Consider the following 22,561-nt stretch of genomic DNA (forward strand, 5'->3'; position numbering starts at 1 on the left):
TCAATAAAAAACCCAGACCCGAAGCAAAGGCAAGACTCTCCCTCCTTTCCTTTCTGAGTCTGCCGGATGTCCTATATCTTCTGTGTGTGTGTGTGTGTTTTGTTTCGATTTTTAGTTTATGCTGTAAGTACCACAACTTTCTAGATCTAGGAATATTGCTTTGATTTAAATATCCTATGCTCAGTCTTCATCCTAATTTTAATTTTAGAAAATATTACTATGTATCTAAAGCACAAATCTAAAGTGATTTTCCTCCCAAACATCTATGTGGGTCATGAAACTGAAGGCCAAGTTAATTGATGTAAAATCTTGCTTTTCAAACTTGTTTTGCTTGCATAATCCATAAAATGTTAACAGATTTATTCCCTCACAAATGTTGAGTCAACACATCTAAACTATTTCATTATGTTTTTAATAGTTGAAAAGAAGTAATCTTGGGTGGGGGGATGGGGTAACTGGGTGATGGGCATTAAGAGGTCATGTGATGTGATGAGCACTGGGTGTTATATGCCAATGATGAATTACTGATCTCTACATCTGAAACTAATAATGTACTACATGTTGGGTAATTTAAATATAAAACACACACAAAGAAAAAAAAAACACACACACACAAAGTAATCTCCATTTTTTAAAATAAAAGTGTTCAATAACTCTTTAAAATGTAAGCAACTTCAGTGAATTCTATACACATGAGTATCTATTTAAATATTTACAAACAAGCTCATGTTTATAGTTAGAAATTTTACTGGTACTCCTCTGATTTGTAATTTTATTCCAGTTGTCTCACAGAATTTTATCCTAATGTGATGTATTTTATGCTTAAAAGACTTATTGATCATGGCAGCCCGGGTGACTCAGCAGTTTGGCGCTGGCTTCAGCCCAGGGCGTGATCCTAGAGTCCCAGGATCGAGTCCCTCCTCAGGCTCCCTGCATGGAGCCTGCTCCTCCCTCTGCCTCTCTCTGTCTCTCTGTGTTTCTCATAAATAAATAAATAAAATCTTAAAAAAAAAAAAGACTTATTGATCCCTATACAACACTTCTATGAGACAAAAACAAGATCATAATTTTGTAAAAATTTTCCTGATGTTTTAAGTACTAACATTTCTTCCGGGTTGAATTACCATAACTTTTAGTATTATAAAATTGGTCAACACAACACAATTAACGCACACTTTATTGGAGACCCACAATTTAATGAGATGGGCTTATGGCTTGTGTAAGTCAGAGTTTGTTCTCAATTCTATTTTTCTTTTCTTTTTTTTAGCATATAAGCATAAGAAATCATGAATATATTAACAAGTAGAGAGGAATGAAATTATGATACCAGCCAATATTTTGAACATATTCCTAAGTAAGATTTGTACTTTTTAGTGTATGTAAGTTTTATATCAAAAGAAAAAAAATCATATTGACTTATTGCCCACATTTATTTTTACTAAATGACCACATAAAAACTTAATTTGGTTTTTCTTTTAATTTTGTTGAAACCAAATAATTTTAAAGAAAGCTTATCAGCCACCTCATTTGCATAACTTTTTGAGGTCTCTAGCATATTTATTTGTGCAAACAGTAAACAACATGCATATAGAGTGGCCACAGGTTTGACACATAGACGTTGGTGACATAGGGCTATTGATCAAATTTAAACACAAGTTTATTGTTGCCATTGAATTAGCCCAGAACTGTTTTTCAGCCTCAACAGGTGGGAAGTAATAGTATCAAACAAATGCTAGACAGCATTAACAGAAAGTTTTTCAGACTCTTGGTCGTAAAGATCTTATGGTCCACATTGAGTTGACATTTTTTTTTAAAGATTTTATTTATTCATGAGAGATACAGAGAGAGACAGGCAGAGACATAGGCAGAGGGAGAAGCAGGGTCCCTGCAGGGAGCCCCATGTGGAACATGATCCCTGGAGACCAGGATCAGGCCCTGAGCTGAAGGCAGGCACTAGACCACTGAGCCACCCAGGGATCCCCTGAGTTTAGACATTTTTGATAAGTGAGCTACCTCAAAGAAAACGGAATCCTGTCTAGTAGATCCTGAATTCCACAGTGCCTCCAGCTGGGTTTTCCCTTTCAACTTTTGCACCATCCTACTTGCAAAACTTTTGTTAAATAATCACTGTGGTGATTCACTTGTCCTACACCAACATCAATAATTCAAAATTCTCTGTGTTTAGTTAGTACCCAGAGGCTTTGATACATAGGTCAGTGCAAATAAAGAGATTCAGGAGGGCTGAGAAATAGATCTTTCTTTTGTGAAGTGAAAGAATGATAACTGTAAAAAAAAAAAAAAAAAAAAAAGAAAGAAAGAAAGAAAGTTTGTGAAAAAGGCAAATGGCAAACTACTCAGACCCACGGCATGGTCAAGTTAGTGTAGAGAGGGCAGGAGGCTGAGGATAAGGAAATAGATTGCCTTAAATGTCTTCAGGCCAGTTTAAACTGTTCTGAGTCTCCAGGTACGTGCAGAGTACATGTTTTCTGTTTTCCAGTGGCAAGTCCACTAGTAGAAAGCCAATTCTAGGACACAGACTCAGAGAAAAGCTTTAGCCACAAGATGTCACTAAAATTCCATGTTATACTTTAAGACGCTATTGCAAGCTTCTTTCCATCTAAAAAATCAGCAGCGTTTGAGATCTAAACAAAAGAAGGATAAAGTCTCTTTGATTCTTTAATTTTAAAAGAAAAATATGATGGGGAAAGAAAGGTTGATGAAGAAAGGCAAAGTGGTTTGGCAGTATTATCTCATGTCTGTGCCCTCACAAATTTGTTTCTAGAAAAATGTAATCCAATAAATATGTTTAAGTGGAATTAACATTCAATAAGTTAAAGTATGTACTCTAAAATGGAACAACTTTTAAAAAACATTTTATTAAAATCCTTGGGGAAAATAAATAAATAAAATCCTTGGAAAACACATTTTTGTGAATAAAAAGAAATTTATTCATTAAAACAAATTTACCTCAGAAAATGAAATGTACCAAAGGTAAGTGTAAATTCATCTACCTAGTTTCATGCAGTCCTTAAAATCTTTATAATTCAAGTTCACTTAGTCTTGAAAAAATTAATTATTGCTTAGTTATTCAAGTGATATTTTTAAAAGGGGTATAAATTTATAGTACTCATTATATTTTACGTATCCTGAGAACTTGTTTATTGGCATGCTACATTTATTACAGGTAAAAGTTAAAAACACCACTATGTAAAGTTAAGCAATTGGGACCAGAAGTGTACAACTCTTGGGACTTTCCCTAATGTGCAAACCCAAGAACTTCAAAAGATTCAGCTTTACAAAGACTAATCTATAAAAATGAAGACATCACAGCAAGCCATCTGAATTTAGGTATGGAAATAAGACATATTTACTCACTTAATAATTATGGTAATGAATAAAAGCTTTATCTTGTCTAGAAATAACAAAGAGTATTAAAATCGTTTGATGAAAATCTCACCTCCCTCCAATATATTGTGCAAAACATGTCCATGCTCTACATACTTCTGAAAGACTGTCTACTGATGAATGACATTTTTGAAAATGTAATTTATAGAATGTGAACGAAAGAAAATAGTTTCAAGTTTTTTCACTCCATACCCAGAATGTTTCAAACTAAGCCTTATTTGGGTGGAGAGTAAAAGGAGATAGTGGAATGATCTTTAACAAATTGCCAGAATACTGGGATTAGGAAAGGACAGAAAATAAGGGCATTTGAATGGCTGCTAAAAAAAAAAAAAAAAAAGCAAGGTGACAATTTCAGTTAAATTGTTTGGGTGAACAGGCAATTACTGCTTAAAAACTAAACAGTCAAGTCAGGTCAGCACAAACTTTTAGTTGCTTTGCATACGTGTAATCTTAACACAATCTGATCGCGTAGCCATTACAATTCACATTATAATTCTGGAGGGATGTCTCTTTAAGACAGTGGGTAGACAGATCGATATGCCACTTAAGTGAGGCACCTAAAATCAAGGAAATTCTCTTTATTGACATTAACAATGTCTTTAAAAATGTTTTTAATTTCTGTTCTTATCTCAAAACCTCATGTGAACACCTTTCCTACAAACAGGAAGTATTAGAAGAGTTTTGCAACGTCCTGCTCAGTTTTTCATATAACATTATAAAAACATTCTAGACTCAAGTGTCAAATTTGGCTTTATTTTCTACCCCCTGCAATTCTTAATCAACATATTGATGATTTATGGTTGATAATTGCTCTCTGAAGAAAGGGACAAGTTGGTTATCTTTTTTATAACCCTTTCACTTATGTAACACCTTCATTGCTGCCCAAATAGTTAGCATATGTTCTATTATTAAGACTGTACTACTTCCTGTCTGGTCCTCACCGAAACCTATTGCCCAGAGAAATCATTTACCAGAGAAACCAATGTGCTTCAAAAAAATGATGTGAAACTTTTGGTGCCAATATTTGACTGGCCATGTACTATTAATCATTGGTGAATAGACTGCAGGCCAAATTTCAGATATTCATAATCCTTCCTTATATGGTTCAGCTGAAGTTTTAAAAACATCACACTCACAGAATCTCATGCACAGCACACATTGTTATTCTGCATTCAAATTACGACATTATAGGGATCCCTGGGTGGCGCAGTGGTTTGGCGCCTGCCTTTGGCCCGGGGCGCGATCCTGGAGACCCGGGATCGAATCCCACGTCGGGCTCCCGGTGCATGGAGCCTGCTTCTCCCTCTGCCTGTGTCTCTGCCTCTCTGTCTCTCTCTGTGTGACTATCACGAATAAATAAATAAAATCTTAAAAAAAAAATTATTAAAAAAAAAAAAACAAAAAAAACAAATTACGACATTATAGTATTTGTTACCATTTTCGTCACTTTTCAGTGAGTCATTTTGTGAATCAGGAATAAGAGTGTCAACCATAAAATGCAAATTTAACAAGCATTAAAACTCATATGGAAGTACATTAGTGAAAACAGTTGACTTCATGTTGGCTGTGATAAACTGACCAACATAGTCCTTATCATTTCATATGCATCTAATGACTGTTCACTAAGAACACTATTAAAAACTAAATGAGCTTTTAATTTACCCATAAAACTTGCTAAATATGTGAATTATGTGCATGAAATTTTCAAGATATGTGTGATACAGAATATGTTTCAAGTACATTTTTTCCCTGTGAAACTGCCAAACCAGGTACCAAGGATCACCATCTTTACCTACAATTTCACCTACAACTTTACCTACAATTCACATTAAGTACCAAAAGATGACAATGGCTAAAGTAGTAAGTAGGGCATCAATGAGATTTCAGAGAGAAGTACTTGCTAATAAAATAAACTTTTATTAAACAGTAAATGTTACTTGTTGCAAGTTAAACAAAGTGGGGAAAGCATAGGAATCCAGAACAAATATTTTAAGTACCAAGTGTCTTCTATCAAGGTATCTGGAACATAGTAAGTGCTTGATAGGTGGTTTACCAAATTCAAAGAAGATTATTTAAGGGAAAACACTGATACATTCTTTAAAATCAACCTTTTACTAGGTCCTAAACTCGGTCCTAAACTCTTACTCTAACTTAAGGTTTATTTTATTTTATTATTTATTTTATTTTATTTTATTTTATTTATTTTATTTATTATTTTATTTTATTTTTTATTTTATTTTTTATTTTATTATTTTATTTATTTTATTTTATTTTATTTTTTTATTTTATTTTATTATTTTATTTATTTTATTTTATTATTTTATTTTATTTTTTTATTTATTCCTGAGAGACACAGAGAGAGGCACAGACACAGGCAGAGGGAAAAGCAGGCTCCCTGAAGGGAGCCCAATGTGGGACTCAATCCCAGGACCCTGGGATCATGCCCTGAGCCGAAGGCAGACGCTCAACCACTGAGCCACCCAGGCGCCCCACTTAAGGTTGTTTTTAGAATTAAAATTATGGCTTATTCTGCAATTCTTAGTTCTTATGAGTTCAATTTTATGATTGTTCTTCTACTAGTTCCAGCATTAAAGCCCTTGATGTTTAAATTTTCTCATGCTATCTTGTTTCTGTATTCTACGCTCATTCTGTCTTAAAGTTAATCTCCAAACAGTGTATAGTCAGTACAGTGAAACCTCCTAACCTCCTATCTTTGCTAAACAAGTATTTTCCATTAAACTCCCTAGAATAATTTTTCATGACCTTATGAGCACCACCCACCCAGGGCCATGCTTCCTACAAAAAATCCTATCCCAAATCAGCCACTCGTCTAGTGTCATTCCTAAATGTATGCAAACTCCTATTACTCAGTCTTTTTGAAGGAATCATCTATACAGTATTTATTTTATTAACATCTACATTTTTACTACAGGTTATTGGCAATCCATAATTTGGTCTTTGGTCAACCACTTTACATTTTTCAACTAAAGCATAAAAATACATTTTGAACATATGTAACAAAGCAAAAAAGTTTTATATGACAGTAGTTCAAATGACTTCAGCATTGCTAATGATTAGAAAATAGGAAACTATTTTAAAGGCTTCATAATCACACTTTTTTCAATTCTAGAAGTAATTTGTAATATTTTTATCTTCATGTTTTTCCCTCTGTGAAGAGAAATACACACACTACATACATACATATATTTATAAATATATATGATAGAAAAAACAATGAAAAGTGTTTTTTCAATGAGCATAATTTGAAAAAGCAAAATTAAGAATTTCTTCAACTTCAATGAACTACAAATTCCTTTAAAATATTCTTGAGTTGCAAAGAAAGCATACACTTAAAAAACCATGTAACTTCAAAATAGCAGTTTAGAAATCATCTAATTGTTTTTTTAAGGTGCGAAGAAAATGAGAATCAGAGTTTAAATTCTTTCAAAATAATGTAGTAGCAGTAATCAGACAAGAAATAAAGTGAAATGAAAAAACATTGGCTTCATAGTTTAAAAATTAAATCATACCCCACACCTCCCCCACCCCAACACACACACACACACACACACACACACACACACACACAAAACAAAAAATAGGGAGATAAACCCGCATAACAAAACTATGTGAACTTGAGCACATTACTTAACATTTAGGGCCTCATCTTTTACAAAAGCATAATGAAACTTTAATAATTTTATCTACCAGATTATTGTTGATTGTATTAGAGCTCATACATCATTATTCAGGAAGATAACTTTGGCTTTATGCATTAAACAAGTATTTTTTAAAATATAAATAAATAAACAAGTATTTACTGAGGACCTAATACATATGCTAGGCATTGTCTTACAGACAGGCAAAGGACTAGGAATATATAAGGCTCTGAAAAAGTATCATTTGTTCCCTTATTTATATCTTTAATAAATAATTATTTGAATACCTAGTCTCTGTGCAAAGCAATGGAAATGAAAGCCAAACAGCTATAGTTTCTGCTCTTAGTTTAAAATCTAGTGGGGGAAATTAACAAGTTAGTAAATTAATATCTAAAGTGCTAGGATTAAAAAAAAAAGGTACTCATAGATATTAACAACAGTATCCACTTACAGAAGATAAAATATTTAAAACAAATCCTAAAAGAGAAAAAGTAAGCAGCCATGCAAAAAGCTAGAGAAAATTTATTTTAAATACACAATACAAGAGAAAAAATGCTTGACAAAGAAATTTCCAGTTTTTAAACCATTTCAATCATAGCCCTTTTAATTCTGTAATATCAGACTGCAACAAACAAAAAATTAAATTTCACTATCTTTTTTCTCATTAAACTTTTGTTTTAATGGGTCTCAAAATTCTGTGACAGATTTTTGGTCAAGTTGTTTCCATTAAAAAGTACTGATTTTAAAAACTAACAATTTAAAACTGCCACACACGCACAAAAAAACAAAAAACAAAAAAACAAATGGTCCACAAAACATTTTCCTTTCCTTCTGAAGGTTTTACGATGCATTGTTATCATTAACCAGTCTTTTACTATTAAACTTAAATGGCCAATTGACACAAACAGTTCTTCCACCACTGATTAAGACGGGTGGCAGGTATTGGGGATAATATTCATTTAGCCTTCTGAGCTTTCTGGGCAGACTTGGTAACTTTGCCAGCTCCAGCTGCCTCTTGTCCACTGCTTTGATGACACCCACAGCAACCGTCTGTCTCATGTCACGAACAGCAAGACGGCCCAGAGGAGGATGGTCAGAGAAGCTCTCAACACACATAGGTTTGCCAGGAACCATATCAACAATGGCAGCATCCCCAGATTTCAAGAACTTGGGACCATCTTCCAGCTTCTTTCCAGAACGATGATCTATCTTTTCCTTCAGCTCAGCAAACTTGCAAGCAATGTGAGCTGTGTGACAATCAATCCAGCACAGGTGCATATCCAGCACTAATTTGGCCTGGATGGCTCAGGATAATCACCTGAGCCGTGAAGCCAGCTGCTTCCTTTGGTGGGTCACCAGCCACGTTGCCACGACGAACATCTTTGACAGATACGTTCTTGACATTGAAGCCCACATTGTCCCCAGGAAGAGCCTCACTCAAAGCTTCATGGTGCATTTCAACAGACTTTACTTCAGTTGTAACATTGACTGGAGCAAAGATGACCACCATGCCAGGCTTAAGAACACCAGTCTCCACTCGACCCACTGGGACAGTACCAATACCATCAATTTTGTAGACGTCTTGGGAGAGGCAGACGTAAGGGCTTATCAGTTGGACGAGTTGGTGGCAGAATGCAATCCAGGGCTTCAAGCAGTGTGGTTCTGCTGGCATTCCCATCTTTACGGGTGACTTTCCATCCCTTGAACCAAGGCATGTTAGCACTTGGCTCCAGCATGTTGTCACCATTCCAATCAAAAATTACCACAAATGCCATGTAAGGGTTGTAGCCAATTTTCTTAATGTAGGTGCTGACTTCCTTAATCGTTCCTTAACGATTTCCTCGTATCTCTTCTGGCTGTAGGGTTAGGGTTAGGTAATGGGTAATTGTTCAGTGGAATCCATTTTGTTAACACCAACAATTAGTTGTTTTACACCCGGTGTGTAAGCCAGAAGGGCATGCCCACAGGTCTGCCCATTCTTGGAGATACCTGCTTCAAATTCACCAACACCAGCAGCAACAATCAGGACAGCACAGTCAGCCTGAGATGTGCCTGTAATCATGTTTTTGATAAAGTCTCTGTGTCCTGGGGCATCAATGATGATCACATAATACTTGCTGGTCTCGAATTTCCACAGGGAGATATCAATGGTGATACCATGTTCACGTTCAGCTTTCAGTTCATCCAAGACCCAGGCATACTGGAAGGAGCCTTTTCCCATCTCAGCAGCCTCCTTCTCAAATTTTTCGATAGTTGGGATCGATTTGTCGATCCCACCATATTTGTAGATCAGATGGCCAGTAGTGGTAGACGTGCCTGAATCTATGTGTCCAATGACGACGATGTTGATGTGAGTCTTTTCCTTTCCCATTTTGGTTTAGGTTTAGCGATGGTTTTCACGACACCTGTGTTCTGGCGGCAAACCCGTTGCAAAAAAGCTAAATTTCACTATCTTGTATACAGACCTACCTTGGCTTACAATGGGGTTACATCCCAATAAACCCAACATAAGTTGAAAATATCAAGTTGAAAATGCATTTAAGAGATTAGGACCTATTGAACACCTTTTCTTTGCCTATCCTACCTTAAATGTGCTCAGAACACTTATATTAGCCTACAGTAGAAGGGCAAAATCATCTAACACAAAACCTATTTTATAGTAAATAAGGTGTTGAATATCTCATGTAACTTACTAAATACCATAAGGGAAGTGAAAACAAGAATGACCATATGGATACCAAATGATTTTAAGTATATTGGTTGTTTACCCTTGTGACTGCATGGCTAACTGGGACATGCAGCTCCCTGCTGCTGCCAAGCACCTAGAAGTATTGTCCCCCCATTCTCTAGCCTGTGAGAAGACCAAAATCCAAACTTCAAAGCATGGTTTCTACTGAGGTGCCTCGCTGGCTTGGTCGGAAGAGCATGCGACTCCTACTCTTGGGGTCAGGAGTTCAATGTGGGGTGTAGGGATTATTTAAAACTTAAAAAAGTAGTTTCTACTGAATGCGTTTCAATTTTACACCTTTGTAAAGCTGAAAACTCCTAAGTCAAACCAGGCTAAGTCAGGGACTGTCCACACTTGGCAATAAAAGCAGAAGGCTAAGTAAGCACAGGACAGATACTAAGACTACTTAATGGCAGATGTTGGCTGGACCAAACAATGCATGAAAATGAGGGAAATAAAACCTAGTGGTGATGAAAGCCAGATTAATAAATCTGGACTTTATTTTGGAGGTAATGCAATGCCACTGAAAGTTCTGAGCATGGAAGATATGATGGAAATTTTAAGGAAATTTTAATGTTATATAAAAATATTAAAGCAAATAAGTATTATTTAGGTAAAGAAATTCTAATTACAGCAGCAGCTGAAATAGAAAGCAATACTGTAGATATGTGACATCTGGGCATAGCAAGAAATTCAAGTATGAAACAGACTATTTATGAGGTTGAAAAGTAAAAGTACCACAGTAAGGGAAGAGGACTAGAGATTGTGATGAGGCACTGAGTTCAAGAAATTTCATGTAAATTTTTACATATATTTTTATATATTCCAATTGCCTCTATTCCTTTTTATATTATCATCATACAGGAGCATTCTGTATCTTTTCAAGTGGTTTTCAATCAGCAAGCAATGTAAGAAGTAGAATTACAAGAGGATATGGTGTGCACTAACATTCCTACTCTGTATTTAGATAAATGATAGAGATTAAAGGCATCTTTGCTTTGGAAATCAGAGCCAGCAAAAAATCTTCATACTGAAGAGAGACAAAAGGATTAATCAAAAACCGCATGAGTGAAATAGGTGAAAAAGATTAAGAGTACATTTACTGTGATGAGCACTGAGTACTGTACAGAACTGCTGAATCACTACAGTGTACACCTGAAATATAACACCGTATGTTAATTATACAATTTTTTAAAATTTCTTATAGAAAGGAATCATCAGTTCTAGCAATTTGCCATTTATTTAGGGAGGCAGTAGTAGCTTACATGTAGCAATTTGAGAACAATTAAAGGAGATACCATCAATATTGTAGGAGATGGAAAAGATTTAATGCAAATGTGAAACTAAATGGTGCACAGCAGCGGATTCTTTCAATTCTTAAATTCACTAATTCAAATGTAACTAATTTAGGTTGTCTAAAAAACTGAAGATGAAAACTGCTAAGCAAAGAACCCTCACTAAATGACCATGAAGGGATATACTGGGCACTACTAGGAATAGAGACCAGGAGGTACCAAATTCTAGGCCAGTGATTCTATTAACATTTCACGACTAACACAATTCTGGAGTTTATGGTTTAATTTTTTGGGGGTACATTATATCTCACAGGAGAGTTAATACTTTATTTTAATATTAATGTTTTACTGGGATCCCTGGGTGGCTCAGCAGTTTAGCACCTGCCTTCTGCCCAGGGCGTGATACTGGAGTCCCGGGATCTAGTCCCTCGAGTCCCACGTCTGGCTCCCTGCATGGAGCCTGCTTCTCCCTCTGCTTGTGTCTATGCCTCTCCCCCTCTCTCTCTCTGTATCTCTCATGAATAAATAAATATCTTTAAAAAAATACACTAATGTTTTACTGAATGACTACTGAAAAGTTTCAAACTAGAATAAAGCTAAGAAGATTTAGTGCATTCTAATACAGTTCTAAAATATTTTCCTTCCAACTATGAAGTGGCCTGCTAAACAGCTAATCTAAATTTTCAATGAAGTATTCTTTTTTCCTGACCCACACAAAAAGATATAACCATACCCTAAAAATAAGGACCTACAGTAGTTCTCACCTTGAGACATCTAACTCAGAAACAAATTTAGCTCAACAATTAGCAGTATACAATCATTACAAAATTAACATCTTAGGCTAAAGTTTTTATAAAGATCTAGTTATTTTTTTTTAAGATTTTATTTGAGAGACAGCAAGGAAGAGAGCAGGGGGAGGGGGAGAGGGAGAATGGAGCCCGACCACAAGTTCAATCTCATGACCCTGAGACCATGACCTGAACAAAAATCAAGAGGCAGATGCTCAACTGACTGAGCCACCCAAGAACCCCAAGAAACTTTTTAAAAACTTTTTCAGATTTTTCTCTCACACTTTCTCTAAGGTATGTTATTTTTCATTAAATTTATCTTGCCAAAATAAAATGAATTATGATATTTTTTTTGTTTCACTTGACAGTATTTCAGTAGGTTTTGTCTTATTCAAAATCCACAAGTTAACAACTATCATAAGCCAACAGATTTCATAGATATTATCCTTTCATTCATAAAGATTTAGTCCTCTAGCTTAGGGACTCCAGCAAGGGCACACAATTTCCTAAAAATAATTTTAAGATCGAAGACTAGTTAAGTTAGGTAAATATAACTATTATTGGCAGGACTTTAACATGGACTATAAGGATCCTTACAGGATTTAGGGATTTAGATGTGCTTTAGGGAAGTCCATAAACTCACTGAAATAATGCAAAAATTGTAATACCAAATGCAAACCGTTTTTGTTTTTTTTTTTCCAGGCACAAAGAATATAGCTCTCATTTTTCAAAAGATACAGGACCACTCCTCATAGCCCACATTAAGAACCAATGAAGAAAAGAGCACCTAAATTTGTGGATACAGATACTAATAAAAACATTTGAGTATGGTTTTCATTCATATCATTTTATCATTATCATTTTATCATCCCTAACTAGCCATAGAAGAGCCATTTTGTTAAAACACAATATTGTTGATTATTTTTTAAATTAAACCACTATTCTTTAAACCCTTTTCTGTTGCCATTACAAATTCTTACAGCATTGGTAAGTAGCCTTCTCTTAGTTTAAGAATATTACCTTTCTGAAAACACGGGAACAAAGTGTGCTGGCCACTTGTAAGTTGATTTCATAAAAGAATAGCTTTTTTTGTATTATTTGGTATTTTTTAGTCAATTAGACTCAGAAAATTTGTTTTTGGCATTCTAGGTAATAATACAACATCCCAATGTAACTATTACTTTAAGACCCTTATTTTAACAAGGACAGACACTTGATGTATGCACTATTATTGGGCTATTGCAAATCAGTCTATAGTAAATGAAGCCCAGCTACCCCTCAGTTTGACCGTTCAATTACTATGAATTATATGTAGTGTTGTAGTCTTTATTACTGGACTCCAACAACTTTCAAAATATCAGCTGAATGTGAAATTAAGCAAAAGAGACCTAAAACCAGGGTCTGTGCCATTCTCTAAGACATACAAAACAAGTGGATGGTAGCAAAAGCAGAGTTAAATCGGCACTGTGCTTCTGGACCTTCCCAAAAACCTGATCAAGCTTTAAGCCTCATGAATAAATTACAACTTCTCCAGGTCTTCCTTCTATGAACAGAAAAGTATATACTTCCTCTATAATGGTTATGGCCTTCCAGTTTATCCCATTCTGACCCCCTTGGGCTTTTAAATTTAGTAAATTTTAAAAGAAAATTAAATCTGTTAGCTTGGAGCTTACAAGTTTCTGTGTATTCACATATGAAATTCAAACAGGGAAGATCAAAAAACCGTCACTGATAAGAACCAAAGAAAAGTCTTTTATACAGTATGTAAGCTTCTTTTGCTCATTCTTTCACCTATTCAGTTAAACATTAGGTCCTACTGTGTTGCCCAGCTGTGGGGATTCACAGAAAATAAAACACAGTTCCAATTCTCAAGAGAGTTTATCAGGAAGATTTCATATTTCTAATGTTGGTTAAAAGAACACACAAAGATTGCAGCCCTACTTGAACATTACACGAACTCAAAAAGTCAATACTAAAGGTAGTCAGAGGCAACTTCTGCTCATCCTGAGCATCCGTAGAAATCTTTCTGCAGTACTTATCATCCATACCACAAGAAAACAGATGGGAATAATTTTTATCCTTAAGATATTTATTGAGTACATGTTATAATAACACTCTATACTTAAAGGAAAAAACCAATTACCTGACTTTAAGTCTAAACAATATACTATTCTTTTAGCAGACAACAGGAATTTCCCTCCTTTATTAAGTTCTTATTTTAGGATGTGTCATTTTGTACTCCTCATAAAAGCCATGGCATTAAAATAACAAGAGATGAGTTTCTTCCTTCTGCTTCCAAAATTCTTGTTACCCTAGGTGATCACGTAAAGAGTTAAAGGTAAAAAATTAACATGTACAAAACATCACAACAATTCCCAGCTGAATTTTTTCCATATGGAATTTTTGTAAATTAAAATTACCAACTAAATCCAAGATCAGCAAGTAGCTGCCAAGTGATGAAGAATTTAAACTCTAAAGCAACTATGTAATTAATCTGGCAACTTAACCCTGTAATTCAAACCTAGTAGAATAATTTAGAGGTGAAAAATCCTATTAATTTTAATTTATGATACTGGAATGATACAATTATAAGATATAATGATATGCCCACATTATAAATTTGTGTGTATTTTTTGTTTTTTGGAGTTTCTTGGTCACCTCTTCCAAGATCAAGAGGAAAACAATAATTCATTTAAATTAGGAACTGGACACAGTTTTTAAAAAAATTGAACAGTATGTTTCCTTTATATGGTATTACAGTAAATGCTCTATAAAACTATTAGCTGAAGTCTTAGATAAGAATAAGGTCTGTTTTGAGAATAGCAAAGAGTTCAGAAAATATTGCAGATTTTAAGATATTTAGCTTGGACATCTATAGATAACTATGAAAAAATGTTCCTTGAATTTTAAAAAGGCAAAGTAAATTTTTCTCCACCTGCTAAATTATGGGACTTCTTGCATGAGAATGTCACTCACGTTTCCTAAAATGATAACTTTGAGTTTACGTTAAACCTTTCCCACCTAAAAAGTACAGATATTAGCAGAATATTCACTAAGTAAAATTAAAATATTACCTGGTTTCTAAGGCACACTGTTAGTTATACCATCTCAAGTGGGATTAATTTGATGAACTGCATTAGCTCTCAGAACATTTGCAACTCAGGTAGAAAGAGGCAAGTATCACATAACATGTTTAGTCTGTTGTCAAAAAAGAGATTTCAAGTAAAATATGTCAATCCTCGCACCTGAAATCACTTAGACATTACTAATGTGCTATTTGGAAGAGTTTCTGTAGAGAAGGTTTTTTAGATGACATACAATACTTAGTGCTTTAGAGGGCTGGGTAAACTCTTTTGTTCAACAATGTCTCATGTCCACTGCATTAAGCTTGGTCTCCAGTTCCACTATCCAATGCCTGCTTCATGTTAAGTCATACTTCGTTGGTACCACATAAAGTAATTATATTATAAAAGGCCTCTAGATCACTGGATTCAAATGTAATAGCTGGTTTCATTAATGTTCCAGGAGCAAGAGAAGCCTCTCCAATAATTCTCAGGTTGATAAATTTGATTTTCCAAGTATTTTCCACAAAGGGGCAGCGTATGAGTCCAAAAATTTGTTCAAAAATGCCCAAACAAGTGTTCTCTCGGTGGACAGTCCCAGCAACTCCAACCATAACTAGACCATGGGGAGAAGAAGCACATTTCAGTCCACGGGAATCTAGGTTAGGACTGAGAAAAAGATATTCTTCTTTCACTAGTGATAGCAGACGAAGGCTCACAATTTCTGCTCCACAATAGTCTATCACATTTTGTTCAGAGGTATTATAATAAAACCTAAGCTTGACATCATGCCAGAAGTGCTGAGGCCCCCATTCATCTTGAGGTGGTCCCAGAAGAGGATTCTGAGAATTAAGAAGTTCAAAGAACCAGTGACAGAATTCTTCTCCTAATCGACGAAAATCAACTTTTTCAGCTTTTTTATCTTCTTTTTCCTGCTGATTAAGATAAATAACAAACAAAACCATGGTTAGTTCTCTTTAGCTTTTTTTTCTATCTGGCCTGTTTTAGACCTAGTTTTAATATACTGAGTATAGCAGAAGCTGAGCAAACTACAAGTGAACTCACTGAACACATCATACACAATAAATTGTCTTTCCAAAAAGGGGAAAAAATCATTTTAGAATCTCCCTACATGGGATCCCTGGGTGGCGCAGTGGTTTGGCGCCTGCCTTTGGCCCAGGGCGCGATCCTGGAGACCCGGGATCGAATCCCACGTCGCATGGAGCCTGCTTCTCCCTCTGCCTGTGTCTCTGCCTCTCACTCTCTCTCTCTCTCTCTGTGACTATCATAAATAAATAAAAATTAAAAAAAAAATTAAAAGAATCTCCCTACATAAACATCTGAAAATTCAGCTACAAAATTAAGGGTCTGTTTGTTTGTTTTTGTTTTTTAAGATTTTATTTATTTATCCACAAGAGACACAGAGAGAGAGAGAGGCAGAGTCCCAGGCAGAGGGAGAAGCAGGCTCCATGCAGGGAGCCCGACGTGGGACTCGATCCTAGGACCCCAGGATCACGCCCTGGGCTGAAAGCAACACTAAACCGCTGAATCACCCAGGCTGCCAGAAATTAAGGTTTAACAAAGCCTCTCAAAATATCAGCATGACCAGTCAACAATGATTTACATAAGTATTTTCTCTTGATTGTGGCAGTGGTTTCACAATGTCTATCAAAACCTTCAAACCATATGCTTTAAATGGATACACCATGTTGCATATAAACTACACTAAAATAAAGTTGTTAACAAGCATTTTTTACTAAACTTAAACAGGGTTTTAGTATGATTGAATTGTTACTTTTTATGATTGGAATTAATTTTATACTGTTCACTCTCCTTTTCTTAAAGAGAAACATTATTGCAAAAATAGAAACTATTTCCTTCTATCTCCACAAACCTTGTGACATAAATACTATCATTATTATGCCTGCTTTATAAATAAAGTAAACAGGCTCAGGAAAGTCCAGTTCTTTGCTCAAGTTCACACCAATATACACCAGCAGACCCTTTTTGAAGTCACATCTGTATGATTTCAGAGTCAACATTCTCTTTAGCAAATTAAGCAAGCTCTTTAAAGATCCCTTCCTGATGTGAAAGGAAATGCATCTCACTGTAAAACCTTATTAATTCAAAGTATGTAGTTTAAAGTTTGCAAATTACCTAGAGTTCATACAATCGAACACTTACCTAAATTATCACACAAAAACTAAAATGTTCAGTGGATACAAAGAAATAGAAACAGACAATGTCAGCTGGAGGAAGTTACTACAAGATGTTTTTTCCTAGCTTAAAATAAATCAAATGTAAAAAATATTTAAGTTTCTCTCATGGAATTTTTACAATTTAATACCAAAGAAAATCCTCAAAAATGAGAAAGGGCTTACGATAGCATTCTTTTTAATATTACACTGAACTAGAAGCGAAATTAAAATTAAATGGATCCTGCGGTCTATTCGCTTGCCTTACAAATCCAATAGTCCTCATTTGATAAAGTGATAAAAATATTTTTTTTCCTCACAAATCAATACAGCATTTTATATTTATTACTAAATGTCAGGAATATTTTCTTTCTTTTAGGTGCTTTACTGGTCTTCTTTTAGGATGCAAAGGATATGAAGTAAAGCTAAATTATAAAAACCAAAATATTATTAGCCATGTTCCCACAGATGTTAGATTATCTAAAGAGTTTACACAGAACTATGATTTAGGGTATAACTATAAGTTATTTTACCTGTTGAAACAGTCTAATGTCCTCTGTCTTAACTGGCTCTGGTGTTTCCTTCAATTTCAGTTGTAATTGCTTTTCCCAGTAATCCTTTGCATGCTGAATAAGATTGTGTTTTTCAGTAGCTGGAGGTACAATAACCCCCTGTGTTGCCAAGTACTTAAATATGACTTCTCGGTGGACTTTCTTACGCCTCAAAAGTTCCTCTACATTTTGACTGTATACCAATATTGCACGAATGGCATCTAGAAGGAAATTATAAAGATTAGTAAAAAATCATAAATTGCTTATAAATCTGTCCAGCGTCAGCAGAAATCTTATCAAATAATATTTATAAATTCTTGTCACAGCATTATTGTTCTTGCATGAGACGGCAATTTTTAAAAACCCAGGAAGTGGGTTGTCATGTTTTGGATTTACGAAAAAATTTTCTCTATGCTTTAAAGTTCCCTAAATAAACTTACTTACCTCTTCTCCTTTCACTTCTCATAAGGTAGTAAAATTTTTGCATTTTCTTTTAAAGAATGACATGTTTCATAAGAAAAAAAAAATTGAGCCAATTCTTCTAAGAAGGCCAATGGACCTAAATTCATAATAATCCATAATATAGGTAAAATCATAGCAGTTTAGATACTCAAGGACATTTAATCTCCTTATACTGTAGATAATGACAATTGAGGGTATATGAGGTATCAACAATCATGCTTCTAAGAAATGACAGAACTAAGACTTGTATTCTTTTTTTAATTTAAAAAGGTGTTATGTTTAACAACAGATCAAAGTTTTTAACATGCATGAAGTACACAATAGCAAAAAAATGAATTCTCATGTACACACCACATAGCTTAAGACCTAAGATATTACTAGTATCTTTGAGGCCCTCATTTTAACCCTCCCTACTTAATACTATTCCCTCTCTCAACTCACCCACCTTAGAGGTAGCTGCTATCCTAAATGTCATTTATCATTCCCTTGCTTTTCTTTATGTTACACAGTAGAACTATGAACTCCTAAACAATAGTTTGGTACTTTTTGAACACTCTATAAATCCAATCCATCTCTCTCTATATATATATTCTTTCATGGTCAGCCTTTCACTTAATGTTGTTTGACATTAATCTGTGGATATATGTGGCTCTAGCTAATTTTTTTCCTGTTAATGCATTTACCCATATTGCAGTGAATTATAAGACTACACCACAAGGTATCTATCCTTCTGTGTATAGATTTTTATTGGTTGTGCCCAATTAAAATACTGTTCTTTGAACATTTTCATAAATGTCTCCCAGTGCACAGAAGGCCAAGCAGCCTAAGGATCATCTGAGAGCTTGTTAGAAATGTTGAATTTCTCGGCTCACCCCAAAACTACAGAATCACAATCTGCATTTTCATAATAGCCCTGAGGGATTAGATTCACAGGCACATTCAAGCTTGAAAGGTCAGGTCCAGAACATAAGCCCAAAAGTAAGCAAATATTCATTTTTGGAGATAACGTCAAACTTGCTTTCCAAAGTTCTAATTTACACCCCTCTGGTACTTGTCAAAGAGCTGCTCTGCATGATCACCATCACTTGAAGTTTATGTGTTTACTTTTTGGCACTCTGGTAGATTAAAGGAAAAAAAAAAAAGCAAAACAAAACAAAAACAACACTGTCTTTTGGTTTTCTTGCATTGCTTCTGAAAGAGGTTACCTTTTCATAATAAACAAAGGGATTGTTATCGGTTCATATGCTTACTGATTATTTTCTTCTTCTCTAAGAAGTATCTCTCCAAATCATTTAACATTTCTATACTGGGAAGTTTCTTTTTATTTGCTTTTAGACCCACCATCAATTAAATCCAACATTTTTAGGTATTACAATTTTAAACTTAAACTCACAATAACTCTTAGGTGGTGATTAGCATGTGAAACACATAAACCCTTAAGAACTATATTAAGTCTATGGGGATCCCTGGGTGGCGCATCGGTTTGGCGCCTGCCTTTGGCCCAGGGCGCGATCCTGGAGACTCAGGATCGAATCCCACGTCGGGCTCCCGGTGCATGGAGCCTGCTTCTCCCTCTGCCTGTGTCTCGGCCTCTCTCTCTCTGTGTGTGTGTGACTATCATAAATAAATAAATAAATAAGAACTATATTAAGTCTAAAAGTATCTGCATTCTAAATTTTTAGAAATTTCTAAAAAAAAAAAATTTCTTTTAAGGTTTGAAGAAATAATAAAAAGTCTCATATTAATTATTTTCTTAAATGGCAATAATGTATATGCAACTTAAAAGCAGAGAAATACAGATCATGCTTTTTTAGTTGTTAACTAACATAGGAGTCTGGAGTTTTCACATTTCAAAGTAAAATTCAGCAAATTTAAAACAAAACTGTCCAGATGGTATGCCAAGTGAAATAAACACGCTTCCTGATTACATTTTTATTAATGAATATTAATAACCCTTTAAATCTGGCTCCGAAAGTAATGTACTCCTACTACACAGAATCATATCTGAAGAAAATTGGATTCAAACTACCAGGTCTTTGATCACAATAGGTGTTTGACCTACGAGGCTCCACGTGTTTACGGCATCCTCCCCAAGCTCCCAGACTCCGAGCACAGCAGCTGCCGCCTCAGCCCAGGTGGAAATGAAGACCGAAACACTTTGCTTTCCCAGGAATTCTGACAAGACTCCGCGAACTGTAAATTCCCGAACACTGAACCCTCTGCCGGGCCTTCCGAGGTCAAATCCGGAAGCAGCGCCTTTCCGCCCCGCCCCCAGCCCCAGCCCCCGCCCCCGCCCCACCCCCACCCCCACCCCCGGGCTGCCCCCAGTCCCCAGGGCTCCGGCGCTTCAGGGCCGCCCCAAGGTGCGCGCTGAGGCCGGGCGGCGGGCGGGAGCGGACGGGACCCGGCCGCCCCCCCCCACCCAGGGCCCGCACCCCCTCTGCTCCGGCCCGGCCGCCGGCGCCCGAGCGAGCCTGGGGAGGAGCGTCCGCCTCGGCGAGAGGAGGCCGCGTTACCTTGGCGGTCCTCAGGCTGCACCAGGCGGTTGGTGATGGTGTCGCACAGGGCCAGGATATCCTCGTTGTCCAGGAGGCCGAGCAGGTTACGACAGCCCTCCATCTCTGGGTAGCTGAGCCCCGACATCGCGGCCCCACAAAGGGGGAGACGACGACCCGGGACGTCGTCCCTCCAGGCCCACCCGGCCGGCGCCTGGGCAACACACCCCGGAAGTGCCTTTCCGGGTCGCTGCCAAAGGGCCTCGGGTACTGCAGCTCCCGGGCGGAAGTGACTGCCGACAAGGTCGGACCAGAAACGCGGTGCTCCGACTCTCCGTTCCGGGCTGGAGCGGAAGGGGCGGGCTCCAGCGGCTCTCGCTCGGGGAAGTACCGGCGCGTCCGCAGCGGCCCGGTGCCAGGAGCGGAGCCCCGGACTCTGCCCTGAGCCCTGCGGCGCGGCCGTAGCCTCGAGTCACCTGAAATAACTTGGCTCCGTTTAGCGTCGTGCCCGGAAAGCGACCCCGGGTCCGGCCAGCGCCGCCGAGCCTCCCGCCGTCGGGTGCAGCCGTCGGGGCGCGGCTGGGGCTCCAGCCAGTGCCCGGGCTCTGCCCCGCCCTCCCGACGCCAGGACCTGCCTCTGGCCGCCCCGCCCCGCCCCGCCCCGCCTCGGAGGGAGGCCTCGGGAGGGGACCTGGGGGGGGAGGCCTCGGGAGGGGACCTGGAGGGGGGAGGCCTCGGGAGGGGACCTGGGGGGGGAGGCCTCGGGAGGGGACCTGGGGGGGGAGGCCTCGGGAGGACGCCGCCGCGGAAGGTCGGGCGCGGCGGTGCGGGCGGCGGCGCTGGTCCCGGCGGGCGTCCCCAGGAACCGGGCTTCCCGGGCGCTGCTCGCTTCCTTCGCGCCTCCACACCTGCGGGGCCTGGGCTGTAACTCGGAGGAGAGCGCTGCTGGGCGGTTGCATTCGGGGACATCTGCAGCGCAGGCCCCCACACCTGTTGAGACAGGCTGTCCCTCCCTCGTGTGAGAGGGCAGGACTAGGGCTATGGGTTAGGGTTCAAGGTTAGGGGATTGGGAGGTGGGGGTAGTGTTGTGCCCGAGATCGCGAATCCGAGAAACCGCCGAGGAGCCGACGCCGATGCAGACGCACGAGGGTCTATTACAAGCGCGGGCTTGGTCCAAGTGCACCGGCCCAGCGGAGCGGGGACTCGACCCCAGACGACGAGGCGTGGCAGCTCTGGAGGGGCCAGTGGCCCGTGGGATACGCAGAAAGTTGCGCAGTCCCGTGGGTCCACACGCAGGCGGCCGATTGAATTACCCCTTCCCTATAGGATCCCCTTGAGCTGGCCTATTCCTTCGGTCAGAATCCGCGCAGGCTTGGCGGGCACAAGGCAGGGTTACGCCGTTATGAGCCGATTTCCGATTAGGGTGTGCCCAGCGGCTCGCCTGGGGGCGGGGGGGGGGCAGCGCCTTAAGCAATGAGCAGGTCATGTGGGGGTCATAGGGGAGGTGGCGGGTGCAGCACAAAACGGAATCAGTCCTGCTCTGCTCGTCCAGGGGTAGGGGGTTTTTGTTGAATTTCCTGGGTCCCACAGGTAGGGTTACTGTTAAGGACTAGGAGTTAGGATTAGGGGTTGGGGTTGGGGTTAGAGGTTAGGACCAGAGGATTAGGGTTAAGGACTAGGGGGTTGGGGTAGGGGGTGGGGCTAGGGTTATAGGTTAGAACTAGGGGGTAGGGGTAGGATTGGAGGCAGGGTTAGGTGTATGGATTAAGGGCTAGTGGTTAGTGTTTGGTTTTCAGTTAGTGATAAGTGATAGGTATAGTGTTAGGCTAGGTAAAAGTTAATTAAGATTAGGGTTGGGGTTATTGTTTGTATAGGTAGAGATTGGATCTGGTCATGTCCTGGCACTGGGACTCCCAGTATC

At 38.2% G+C, this 22,561-nt stretch overlaps 1 protein-coding gene and 1 pseudogene across 3 annotated transcripts; both read right to left on the reverse strand.

Annotated features, from left to right (window-relative positions):
• Positions 1-5,299: 5,299 nt before the first annotated feature.
• LOC144305401 (elongation factor 1-alpha 1 pseudogene) lies at positions 5,300-15,090 on the reverse strand (annotated as a pseudogene). Its single transcript, XR_013372441.1, has 2 exons — positions 14,950-15,090; positions 5,300-9,476 (listed from the first exon to the last, which is right to left on the reverse strand). The product of XR_013372441.1 is annotated as an elongation factor 1-alpha 1 pseudogene (transcript).
• Positions 11,010-21,194, reverse strand: LOC144305402 (uncharacterized protein C3orf38 homolog). 2 transcript variants are annotated; one of them, XR_013372442.1, is made up of 4 exons: positions 20,662-21,194; positions 17,666-17,904; positions 14,950-15,869; positions 11,010-14,187 (listed from the first exon to the last, which is right to left on the reverse strand). XR_013372442.1 is itself a non-coding variant. In XM_077884206.1 (3 exons), the coding sequence occupies exons 1-3, from the start codon at positions 20,786-20,788 to the stop codon at positions 15,306-15,308; spliced, it is 930 nt and encodes a 309-aa protein (XP_077740332.1). In that variant the 5' UTR covers positions 20,789-21,194; the 3' UTR covers positions 11,010-15,305. The 2 variants fall into 2 exon arrangements, 1 of the variants encoding a protein (XP_077740332.1); XM_077884206.1 differs by having other exon boundaries at positions 11,010-15,869.
• Positions 21,195-22,561: the final 1,367 nt, after the last annotated feature.

The sequence above is a fragment of the Canis aureus genome, chromosome 35 (genome assembly GCF_053574225.1).
Source record: "Canis aureus isolate CA01 chromosome 35, VMU_Caureus_v.1.0, whole genome shotgun sequence".
Taxonomy (NCBI): domain Eukaryota; kingdom Metazoa; phylum Chordata; class Mammalia; order Carnivora; family Canidae; genus Canis; species Canis aureus.